Below are 12,700 nucleotides of genomic sequence, written 5' to 3'. Positions count from 1 at the left end.
CTGAACTGGGGGCCTTCTGCATGCAAAGCTACGACCCTTCCCCAAGATTAAATAAAATTCTTTTTTAATGAGCAGCATCTTGTTGAAACCTGAATCAAAACCACAAGAAGCACTGAAGGTGATTCACAGAACAGCATCGACAGAAGTAGTTGCAATGTCTGTTGTTGAAACAAAGGTTTTAATCATTATAACCTGTGAGCAAACACACACACACACACACACACACACACACACACACACCCCTCTAAGTGGGTCAATGGAATACAATAGTGATTTGATGACTGTTCTTTCACTGGGGAGGAAGGAGTGAGAGTTCTGACTGTGTGTACCTGTGCTATCATCGGAGAGCCCTGCATGTGTCAACGTGTGTAGGCTGGTGTTTTGTAAGAGTGTTCAAGTGTTCCTGGGTGGGTGTATGTGGGGAAAAGATTCCCCCCCCCCGCAATATACACTTCATAAGCTTGTAATCAATAACTTCCTACTAAGTTACCTGCTTGCTTTTTCACTTTTACTTGGAAAGGGATTTTATGCAGTCCGTTGTCAATATATTGTTGTATTTCTATCTGCCAGGGCTATGGTTTTGGCCCTGAGGCTTTGGGGTCATTTTCAGGGGCCCCAGGAGACATGAAGATGGCTTCCCCTTAGGGCACAGATGTGCTAGACCAGCAGTGTCACATGCCTACCTGTCACACATGGAACTTGCACGTGCAGCACCAACAGTGATATAAATAATCTGTGCTTGGGAACAGAGGAGTGCTCTGGCCTCATTGTTGCAGACTGGCTGGACAGAGCAGCACACGGAGCCCGGAAACGTGCTTTGAACATGCTTTTGAAGACATTTTTTTTTTTGTTGAAGAAGGCTTTCCCTGAATAAATGACAACGACAATGACAGGATAATAATTGCATAACTCACAGAAGCCAACTCCAGGGAGCTGTGGGTGCTTAAAAAGGTAAAGGGACCCCAGTCATTAGGTCCAGTCATGGCCGACTCTGGGGTTGCGGCGCTCATCTCGCTTTATTGGCCGAGGGAGCCGGCGTACAGCTTCCGGGTCATGTGGCCAGCATGACTAAACCGCTTCTGGCGAACCAGAGCAGTGCACAGAAACGCCGTTTACCTTCCCGCTAGAGCGGTTCCTATTTATCTACTTGCACTTTGACGTGCTTTCGAACTGCTAGGTTGGCAGGAGCAGGGACCGAGCAACGGGAGCTCACTCCGTCACGGGGATTCGAACTGCTGACCTTCTGATCGGCAAGTCCCACAATAATATAATTGTGGGGATGTGCACCCACAAAGTCCATGAAAAAAGCCAACAGGTGGCAGCAGCGCTGCCTCCAAGAGAGAAGCAGTTCAGCTCCACCCTCTGCAGCCAGCATGGGAGGCACCGGGGGGGGGGGGGTTGGATGTGGAGGTATAGTCTCTCTGCCTCAAGTCCAAGCCCCTCCCACAGACAAGGGTGCCTCACTGGCTGCGGAGAGGAGGAAGAGGAGCTGCTACCGACCGTTGTAACACGGACATGCGATGTCACACGTACACGCCTGCATGTGGTGCATGTGATGTCCCACGCACTACACACAGGTGTGTGCATGTGATGTTGCATGTCTGTGTTGCGGCAGCAGGCACCCATAATCCTGAGGATGAGATGACACCCCTGGCATAACTATAAAACTGGTTTTCCTTTCTTTAATTCACTGTGTATGTACTCCTTTCAGTTTTATCTTACCTTATTGCACCCCACTTCTGTAACTTTTTTTGCCATGAAGGAGATTATGAATCTGCAAAGAGAAGAGGTCTTCAATTTTCTGCCCCAGAAAAAGAAAAAGAAAACAATGGAGGAGGAAGAAGCTTGATTGCCTTTATCCCATTTCCCAAATGAGATTTTCCTATATAAATTACCCTGATTTCTTATTTTTAATTACAAGTGTAAAGTACTTTGACCACCTGAAAGGTGCAACCTAAACACTTGTATTGTTTGATTTCAATAGGAATATTTAGCTGATGACAGCCTCTGTTCCTGACAAATATTTTCAGTTCAAGAGAGTTTTTCAAGAGACCTATCCATAAAAACCGAGTGTGATTTACAATGAGATGTATTCATGAGCGCAACCATTAACTGTGTCCTTGAGGAGATCCTGCGGTCACACTTGCTCTGCTGCGTTATTGCAACTGACGCATTGTAATATATTGCACCATGAGAACAGCTGAGCTTTAAATAGTGGCTTTGCAGCATATGCTGCCTTATACTCATTTTTAAAAAGCATTTTCAACTTATCACTTTGGAGGTGGTGGGAGCAGCTGGAGCTGGCTGTGTCTCCAAGAAGAACATAATCATGGCCTCCCCATTTTGCTCCCAAAAGCTTAACGGGAATGTAAAAGAGAGAGGGTTATAGCAGCTGAAACTTTATTTTCTAATCCTACCAATAGCTGAAATGAAAGAACAGGTTGAAATTGTGCGTAACAAATAAGACTGAATGTCCAAAAAAAAAATGTCAAGAGTATCATTTCTGCACAATCCATTGAGTGTCTGCTACGTGGATGAGGAGGGCTAACTTGTTCCTTTTGCCTGAATTCATTTGAACCTCAACAATGGCTATTAGGCTACCTGTGTGGGGCTAAATTCAGAAGGCCTCTCTGCCATTGTTGTATTTTACAGAGCCGTTCTGTACATGCCAAGTCAGACGTAAGCCCCATAACTGGACTAGAATTGTAAATGGAGGCTGCATACACACTAACCTGTTTGGATAACAAAAGTGTAGTTTTTCTCCACCTGGAATTATTTGTGTTCACCCTCAACATGCTGCTTTCAATCAAGATTGATTCTATTTCTTGCTGCCTGGGTGTGCTTACTTGGAAGACTTCTAGAAACCCTCACTTGGTTAGGTTAGGTTAGGTTAGGTTAGGTTAGGTTAGGTTAGGTTAGGTTAGGTTAGAGAAAAGACAAGTAAAAAAAAATTCTGCATGATATGGAGAAAATGATAGAGAAAAGCATTTCTCCTTCTCTCATAATGCTAGAGCTCATGGGCACCCATTGAAGCCGAGTGCTGGAAGATTCAGGGCAGGGAAAAGAAAGGACTTCTTCATGCAGCACTTAGTGAAAATATGGAAAATATGGAACAAATTCATGGAGGAAAGGGCTATCGACTGGCTGCTGGCCATGATGGCTGTGCTCTGCCTCCAGTCAGAGGCTTCTGAATACCTCGCTGGACCCACAGAAGGAGAGAGTGCTCTTGGGCTTACAGCTTTCCCACAGGCAGGGAACATTTCCCATGTTGGCAGGATGCTGGACTAGATGGAGCGTTGGTCTGATCCAGCAGGATCTTATGTTCATATGTAATCCACGCTTCTCCCACCTTGTACATGCCCCAGGTGAATGAAGGAAGTGGCGGTTGTGATCTTGGTATGTGATCTTGGATGCCTCCTACATCACCAGGATCACTTAGGTCTGTTTACAAATGGACGCATTGCAGGATAACACAGACGCAATCTGCAATGAGTGTTCATTTTCAGAATGAAACTACTTTCTCAAGATGCGCTTTTCATGGGCAAAAAAAATAGGTGCAATAGATCTTCTAGACTGTTCATGAACTACGTGGGGAAAAACCAGTACTACTCTGTTTCTACTCAGCCCTAGTTTAAAGAGGAAAGCATCCTTAGGAAGCTGCAGTTTTGAATGGAAGAGTGGGAGAAAGAAATGAGAGTGCAACCCATGCCTTGCCAACTTGCTGTTAATTTTCAGGCTCTTCCCTTGCTACCTCAGAGTTCCAAAGCTTGAGTATTGAATATCAGGCCCAGCATCACCACAGAGCACCTGAGGCCCAAGCACCACAGCAGGTTCCACTACAGTGCTGGTGCCTGCTCACTCAAACATGGAGTCAGCCCTGTTTGCAATCATAGATATATATCCATAGCCCTATTATGGGAGGAAGGCAGCTTGGGAAAGCAATGGAGTATGAAGAAAATCAGCAGGGAAAGAGTGCAATGGAGAGGGAGAGAGAGAGAAAGGGATTTTAAATGAAGCACACCTTGATAAATTGTTCAAAATAGCAATTTATCAAGGTGTGCTTCATTTAAAATCAACAATAATCCCTCTGAGGCTTACATGTATTTGCATACAACTACTGGAGCTCCCCTAATTTAGGGGGCAAGCTACTGCATAAAGATTTGTACTCCCTTGGTCTGCCGTTTTCTGTTTGGTTATTAATTAAAAATAAAAATCTGCCAACTTTGAATGCTATGATATGCTTTTTGGACACTTTTAAAATACCACTAGCTCTCCCAATGCCTTTACTATAAGAAAAAAGTAACATGATAACAGATTATAACCAGAAATACTTTATTATAAAATCTGCATGTAAACAATTTAACAAATTAAACAGAATGAAAGTGCAAATTAAAACTTCAAAAAACTATATTTATTCTGCATTTTTTCCCTTTCACTCATCCAAATGCGCTTTGAATGGCCTTATACCAGCCCACATTTAGTTTTTAAAAGATGATTGCTTTTTAATATATTTACCAAAGAGAAGAGTGTACGAGCCTGCGTACATGTATTCAAGTTTTGCTCTGCAAAGGAGACAAGTTGATGGTGATACATTTTGCATTTTGTGTGTGTGTACCATTGTCCATTCTTATCTTTGCATCCCTGGTGTCCACAGGACAGCTGGCAAATATACACAGTGAGAATGCAGGCATACAAAGCCGCTAAATGAAAATTAGTTCAGTAGCTTGCACACACTGAAGCTTATAAACCGTTTTACCCATGAAGACACAGTATTCTTACTTCCAAGTCTTGCTTCGGAACTGTAAGGCATCAAGGAGCATATTTTTTCTTCCAACTGTGCAGCTTTGTGTTTTCAAAGTCCTTTCCCCCCCACACACTTTCAACAGTCAAAGGCATGTTCACAACCCACGCTAAACACACACAGCATCTGGTCCTGCTGAAAGCCATTTTTTAAAGGACTGACAAGTCGTGGCAGGATTTGGATTTGGCCTTGAATGCCATCTTCTTGTTATTCTTGGCTACAATTCTCCCAAGGAATCGCTTGGCCTTCTTGCTGATGCTCTCCCGCCTTTTGGTGTTAGCCATCCGCCTGGCATTGTCTTCTTTGCTGTCTTTACGGAGCCGGATTTGCCGGATGATCCCCTCAAACAGGTCCTTGACGTTGTGATGCAAAGCAGCTGAAGTCTCGATGAATTTGCAGTCAAAGACAACAGCACAGGCACGTCCCTCTGGAGGGCAGAAGGAGGACACCAAATTATTTAAAACTGTGACGTGCCAGCAAAGCACATGCTCTCCTCCCGAATATTGGTGGAAAGAGATTACACAACGGTTGAAAATCATAGGGTGGGAGATTATCATTATTCAATTTGTTACCCACCAGTCCTAGGTTATGGAAAACTAAAATTCAATATTAAAAACAGTTAAAACAAATTACAGTCACTCACAGGAATAAGATACTAGAAACACTTATCTCAAGTGTCAAATGTTGGTGCAAGTGTGGACGCATACATACCTAGGAAACTGCCTTATGCTGAATCAGACAATTTAGCCATCTAGCTCAATACTGGTAAGCATGTCTTGTAGTGTTTCAGGAATCTGCTTGGTTAGATACATGGGTATGGTCTGTAGCTCAGTGATAGAGCATTTGCTTTGCATGCAGAAGGTCCCAGGTTCAATCCCCGACATCTCCATATAGGGCTGGGGATGTCCCCCATCTGAAATATTGAGAGCCTCTGCCATTTGGTGTAGATTGTACTGAGCTAGATGGACCAATGGACTGAGTCAGTATGTTCAAACTTGTAGCCAACCTCTATAGGGTCAGGCTGCCAGGATTACAGTGCCTAGGTTTAGACAACTTACTTCAGTGACAAATGGCTGGTTCACACACAAACACAAGCATCATTTGACTTCTTTACACTGGATTGGCACCAGAGTATGTGAACCGGCTCAATTTCCTATATATATATTGCTATATTTGCTATATATTGCTATGTTTTCAGGGATCCTGCCTGGGATTAGATCTACAGTGGTCCATTGGCACATGGAAGTCATCATTTGTATCTTGCAATCAAACAGTAAACATGCATATGTGAAACCAGCCCCCACAAACACAGTGTTGGGGCTTTCACATCTCCTGCATTCTGCCCCCCACCTCTCTGCAGCAGTGCAAGTTGAATTCTTGGTGAGCTCAGCGATTTAGGAAACTCTTCCCAAGAATCACTGTTAGAACTCCACCAACTCCCAACAACAAAGTGCCCAACACTTGAGTTTATATTAGAAGAAATTAACTTACCATCTACGGAAACTTCTCGTGATCGGACCAGGTCACTTTTGTTTCCTACGAGAATTATCGGAATGTCCTCCGTTTGTCTCGCTCTTCGTAGCTGAATTCTCAGCTCAGAGGCCTTCTCAAAGCTAACTTTGTCCGTCACTGAGTAGACGATAATGTAAGCATCCCCCATTTTCATACAGTGGTTCTGGAGCCATTGACTATCATCCTACAGTCAAAAATAGGAATAGAGAGGTTTGTACTGAACAAAGTAAACATTAGGTTAGACATTTTTTACTTGGTAACTATTTTAGCAACTTGGGGGAGGAATCATCCCACTGTGGGTCAAATTTTTTAAGTAAGCCACTAGACCTCATGGCCAGGGAAATGGATGTTGTACAATCAAAACACTTTAAAAAAATTAAAGTTCTTCCAGCAAATCCCCACAAAAGGGCACTCCTCTACCTGCCTGGTATATATGGGCCTGGGCCAAACCAAGGTGGCTATATGCCAGGGGTAGGCAACCTAAGGCCCAGGGGCCAGATACAGCCCAATTGCCTTCTTAATTCAGCCCGTGGACGGTCCGGGAATCAGCGTGTTTTTACATGAGTAGAATGTGTCCTTTTATTTAAAATGCATCTCTGGGTTATTTGTGGGGCATAGGAATTCATTCATATTTTTTTCCAAAATATAGTCTGGCCCCCCCACAAGGTCTGAGGGACCACAGCTGAAAAAGGTTGCTGACCCCTGCTTATAGTTCAGCAATATGCAGCAGCTCAGATATTCCCCAGACCTGCACTGGAGGCAAGATATGGAAGGGACCAAGAAGGGGTAAGAAGGCACAGCAATGCAAGCATTTATAGTACTGTAGTATGGCAGGGTGCACACTGTGCCTTTAAAGTACATTCAAACATATTCCCTCCCCAAATAATTCTGGACACTAGTTTGCTATTAGTTGCTGTGAATTGTAACTCTGAGGGATAAACTACAGTGCCCATAATTTGTTGAGAGAAAGTGTGTTTTGAATGTGCTTTAAATATATAGTGTACACACAGACTTAAGTTTGCTACATTCAGATCTTTGTGCTTTTCTGCTTTATGAACTGGTTATCTGTTTAAAGATATTACTAATTTAGACAGAATGCTGCTTAACTTGTTGCAAGCAAGCACTAGAACACATGAAAATAATTTGGGCCACAAAATGGGATACAAATCTATGCAGTGCTTTTTTTCTTCAAAAATGTTTAGGGGTACTCTCATTTTCCTACTCATATTGAAATACTGCCCCTCAATGAGGACAAACTTAGATTCACAAAATGTTTAGGGGTATGCATCCCCCCAGAAAAAAAGCACTGAATCTATGTAACATTTAAAGTAAATAAGGCCTCACCTGCTCCCAAATGTCAAACACCACCAGAGAAGCTTCCTCACCATCAACTATGATAGATCGGTCATATGTGTTGCCTATAAAGGAAATTAAAAAGACATTAGGATAACATAACCCCCCCCTCTCAAGATTCATAGAATTGTAGAGTTGGAAGGGACCACAAAATGTTTATTGTAAGATATTTGTTGGATTAAGAGCATCAGAGAGTCAGATCCAAAATCCAGTTAAGACAACTCCATGGGACTGTAACTCTTAAAATGCTTTTCAGCAACCATGCTTAATATTACATCTAGTGCAACATTACGCATGTTTACTGCAAAGTAAGACTACCAGGAGAGTAGCCATAGGGTGGTAGGATTTGGGAATTTAGCTCCATTTGAAAATCCTGGGACTCTAGTCAAAGCAGATGTGTTTTAAGACTGAGGTGCCAAATCAGTTGAAATATAAAACAGCAGCTTAACTGTGTAGTTAAGCTTAAGCACCTGAACAAACTAGATGGTGATACAACTCCTTATCTGGTGCATAAACAAAGCAGCCTCTGCCATCCTTGTACTGCTTCCAATTATTATCCCTTCTAAATTTATTGTTGTACAAACAGTTCCAGCACAGCACTTGATGGGAAAAGGACATGGAATGAATGCAATGCAAGCCATGCTTTAACATTTATTTTGCTTTATTCAGATTTGAATGGGAAGAAGTGGTGGAGGTGGCTATTCAACTATTCAAGCAACAACAACCAAAGTATGGAAGATAAAACACACACAAGGCATATTTTTCAAATAACAAAATGCAGCAGGCAGAATTTGAGCTTCCTTCAATCCACTTTTTTCAGTCAAACAACAGACACATCTGCCATATCCACAGGTGTGGATTATTATTTTTTTAATCTGACTATATCCTTATGGTATTAATTTAAAAAAGCCTCTGGAATTTAGTCAATGCAGAACAAAAATAACACTCAAGGGACAGGAAGATCCCAGTATAGTGGGATTTTATTTCCTATAGTTTAATTTCAGGTTTACAAGCATCTCTGCCCATGTCATTCAGAGAAATATGGTAGTCATTATTTTAGACTGGGTGTTGTTAGTTAATATGCTTAGGTTTTGTATGTTTTGTCTTTAGTTGGATACAGTATTTTGGTTTGGTTGGTTACTTGTCTCTGTGGTTCCATAATAATTTGAAAACTAATAAAAATAAATTTCTAAAAGGCAACAGTTTTAATACAAAACTTTATAAGTAATTCCAAGTTACTTTCCAAGTAATTTTACATTAATCCAACCCCCCTGAATATTCTCCAACAAGTTCCCCCTCCCCACCAAAGAATCATTTTAACTTATTCTACAGCAGGTGTGGGGGATCAGTGACCCTCCAAAAGTTGCTGGCCTTCAATTGCCATCAGCCACAGCCAGCATGGCCAATGGTCAGGGTTGAAGGGAACTGAAATATCATAAAATCTTAGGGGGGGGTCAAAGCTTCCTAGAAGCTGTGCCCCTTCAGTGTCCTCAGCACCATTGCTAGGGAAGCACACAAGTATTGTACGGATGTCTGATGTTGTCAATGCTAGAGTTCTGTGTTGTCAAATGAAACAGAGTTGGCCTGAACGCAACTCTGTTTTACACACAAAGAGAATGGGGTGGGGACAGGAATTTGACATTTGACTTCTTTACACTGCACATGCTTCCCCCATTTTTCTGTTCTCTTTTTATTACTTCTCCCCAACTAAACCAGGGAGAAACCCCACTGGTGCATATCAAAATAAAGCAAGGGATTAAGATCAGGTGTTTCACATGACACACATGTATGGACATTTCAGCATACTTGTAAACTTTGTGTCATTTTGAAAAACATTTTTTTGGGGGGCAGTTTAATACTCTTTTTCTTCTGAATTACATATGGGGGAACCATAATCTTTGCAGTGCCTTGGGTCTCTAAAGATCTTAATCCACCCCCACACATAGTACAGTATTACCATGAGGAATTTGCTACTACAAAAGGGGAAGTGGACACCCGCAGAGATGGCTTCAAAGAGAGGCAATAAAAGAATCATGATGAAGGAAGAAAGCCTATCAGCTTGTGGGCTTTCCAGAGGCACAATCTGGTTAGCCACTGTGGGGAAAAGGATGCTGAGCTCTTTGAACTACTGGACTGATCTAGGAGGGCTCTACACGCAGAAGGTCCCAGGTTCAGTCTCTGGCCTCTCCTGGTAGGGCTGTGAGAGACTCTCTATCTGAAACTCTCGGGAAGCACTGCCAGTCAGTGCAGACAATACTGAGCTAAATGGACCTATAGCTCTGATGATTCCGTATGCTGCCATTCCCCATGCTCCTAATTCGTTGAGGAAGTTCCATCCCAGCATTGATGCTCAGCATCTCCTGGGAGGGCTGGGGAAGACTCCCTGCATGAAAACTCTGGAGAGCTGCTGTCAGTCAGTGTGGACAATAATAAGCCAGTAGGTGGTCAGGCTCAGTATAAAGCAGCTTCCGATGTTCCTTGATTCATGGACATGCGGTGGTGGACTGATCCATACATTGCTCAGGCATACAGCCCTCTGCAGATCCATTTCCCCAGCAGATCTCCAGATCTCCTGCTACCTTTTGAATTTATTTAGTATTAATCCATTTCTATCCTGCCTTTCCCTCCGACGAGCTGGACGTGGCGCACAGGATTCTCCACTCACTTTTGATTTTGTCATCACAACAACCCTGTGAGGTAGGTGAGGCTGGCCCAAGGTGACCCGGGGAGCTCCATGGTTGAGTGGGGATTTGAACCCTGCTCTCCTAGTCCAGCCATTGCACCACGCTGCCCCCCGTCTGCGCCCCACCCCCGGAGTCTGCCCCTTTCCGCCGCACTCACCAGCTTCCTCGGCATCCGGGCAGTCTTCCACCCCTCCGAAGATCCTGGCCAGGCTGGTCTTGCCCACGCCGTGCTCGCCCAGCAGGATGACTTTGTAGAGGTTGCTGTCCGAGTCGCTGCCGGAGGAGATGACGGAGTCGGAGGAGTCGGACGCCCAGCCCTGGCGGTGCGCCTCGTCGTCGTCGGCGGGGCTGTAGGAGGTGCAGCGCATCAGCTGCGAGAGCTCGCCTCGAGGGGACGGCGGCAGCGACGCCTGCAGCTCGCGCTCGTCCACGGGCATGCTGCGCCGGTGCAGGTGCTGCTGCTGCTGCAGGTGGTGCGCCGCGAAGGGCGTGCTGCCCCGCCGCTTGTCCAGGTACCTCAGCTTGTCGCCGCGGTTCAGGGTCATGGGGGCGCCTAGGCAGAGCGGAGGAAAGACGTTTCAGGGCGTTTACACGGCACTTGCCGGTATAAGCGCGCGCCCGCCCCCCTTCTTGGCTACGGTGCGCCTCCCTTCCACACTGGGCGAGAGGCACGCTTTTAACAGGAAAGAGGCAGGGGCGGACATCACAGCAACACTCTCTCTAGCTCCGAACTCAATCCGGAGTAAGCGGGACACTCCAAATCCACACACTCACAGTCGCGAACAATGCATTGAGAGAGTGAAAGAAGCGACTTCTCGCTCGCTCTCTCCCCCAAAGGATATCACGGGCTACTAGTCACGACGGCTATGTTCCGCCTCGCCGTCGGTGGCCCGAGGCGATGCCTCAATGCTGGACGGGGCGAGAGAAGGGCTGCGCTCCTGCCCTCCTTGCGGGCTTCCCAGAGGCGTCTGGCTGGCCACTTTGAGATCAGGATGCTGGACTTGACGGGCCATGTTAGCCTGATCCAGCAAGCGCTCCTTATCCACAGGAGAACGAACGCCCCTTCCTGCGCGGTTCCATCCCTAATCCGGAGCAGAGTTGCCGACCCATGCATGACAGAGACGCAGAGCAAAGAAACGAGGAGAAAGAAGCTCTTCCACGACTCTCGCAACTGCCTGGTGTGATCGTCTCTCGAACGCACAACTGGGTGGGAGTCTCTGCCGTGTCCAGCTCGGGACAGAGGCAGCAAAGCGGATTCCGCCCCCACCAAGTCCTCGCTCGACCCCTTCCGAAAGATCCTGGTGAGCCTGATCGCGGGATGCCCCCCCCCCCAATCCTCTGCCCAAATGCAGCGGGACTCTGCCGTCGAACAACCGCCCCCCGATTCCCCCAACGCCAAAAGTTACCCCGCCTTAACAGCCAGTCCTTACCTTGGAAGTGATGTTGCTAAGGGAACTGGGTCCGGAAAAGCGCCTTTCTCTCGTACTCCCTGTCCCCACTTGCCGCTGCGTCCCCTCAGTCCTTCCCAGCACTGAGCGATGCTCCGCTTCTGTTCCCTTTCGGGGCTTCTTGGCGCCCATTTATGCAGCTCCCGAGGGTTCAGCCCCGCCCCGCGAGTGACGTCGCCACCAGCTAGAACCCAACCAGGTTCTGAATTAGAATTCCAGCGCGGCGTCTCCTTCCCGCCCCCGACGGCCCGGAGGGGGCGCGCAGAGGTGCCAGACGGGAGCTGGGTGAGTCACCGCCGTTTTTACCCCCAGCGGAATTGGGGATCGTCCCTGCTATTTTTAAAAAATGGATCGAAAGAAGCATATGCCCAACCATAAGCCGGCAGCAAGCGGCAACGAAATATTATTATTATTATTATTGAATATACAACCTTTCTGAGTTACACAGCTTGCTTGGCAGACAGAGTAGGTACCTACGAGGTCCCTTGCAACTCTGTAATTCTTTTGTTGCTATGTTTAACTGCACAGAGCCCATTGGCAAGCAGATATAAATGACACTATTTTTTAGTTTTTTTTAATTGGAAAACAAATATAAAATCTAAGGATGCAACAAAGTGTGTCGAATTCCATGACAAACAGCTTCTAAACAACAACATGTTAGGAATTCTGCCATTTAACCATTTCCGATATTCCCTTAATTTCTTTATAATTGCAATAACTGAGAATGAGGTAGCTTTAAAAGGCTGGTGAAATCATAAGTCTTAATCACCATTTCATATTTATAAGGTGACTAGAAGTCTTTAGTCAGCATAGACAGATCACAAGATGCAAACCAGGTTAAGAATATATAACTGCTTCACCCTGGTGCCCAGCAACTGTTTAGGACTCCAACTCCCATCAGT

The 12,700-nt window shown here is 45.3% G+C and overlaps 1 protein-coding gene across 2 annotated transcripts in view; it reads right to left on the bottom strand.

Moving 5' to 3' along the window:
• Positions 1 to 11,927, bottom strand: part of RRAD (RRAD, Ras related glycolysis inhibitor and calcium channel regulator) — a 29,713-nt gene extending 17,786 nt beyond the window's left edge. The window contains exons 1-5 of one of the 2 annotated variants that reach the window (XM_028739699.2): positions 11,781 to 11,927; positions 10,508 to 10,903; positions 7,658 to 7,731; positions 6,293 to 6,497; positions 4,316 to 5,228 (exon numbers count right to left, since the gene is read on the bottom strand). In XM_028739699.2, coding sequence (XP_028595532.1) covers positions 4,951 to 5,228; positions 6,293 to 6,497; positions 7,658 to 7,731; positions 10,508 to 10,895 — 945 coding nt within the window. In that variant the 5' untranslated portion in view covers positions 10,896 to 10,903; positions 11,781 to 11,927 and the 3' untranslated portion in view covers positions 4,316 to 4,950. Of the gene's footprint in view, positions 1 to 4,315; positions 5,229 to 6,292; positions 6,498 to 7,657; positions 7,732 to 10,507; positions 10,904 to 11,780 lie in introns of those variants that run through there. The other variant, XM_077931721.1, reaches the window with a different exon arrangement.
• Between the last annotated feature and the right edge of the window lie 773 nt (positions 11,928 to 12,700).

Source organism: Podarcis muralis, chromosome 7 (genome assembly GCF_964188315.1).
Source record: "Podarcis muralis chromosome 7, rPodMur119.hap1.1, whole genome shotgun sequence".
Taxonomy (NCBI): domain Eukaryota; kingdom Metazoa; phylum Chordata; class Lepidosauria; order Squamata; family Lacertidae; genus Podarcis; species Podarcis muralis.
This window is presented reverse-complemented; position numbering and strand designations above follow the sequence as displayed.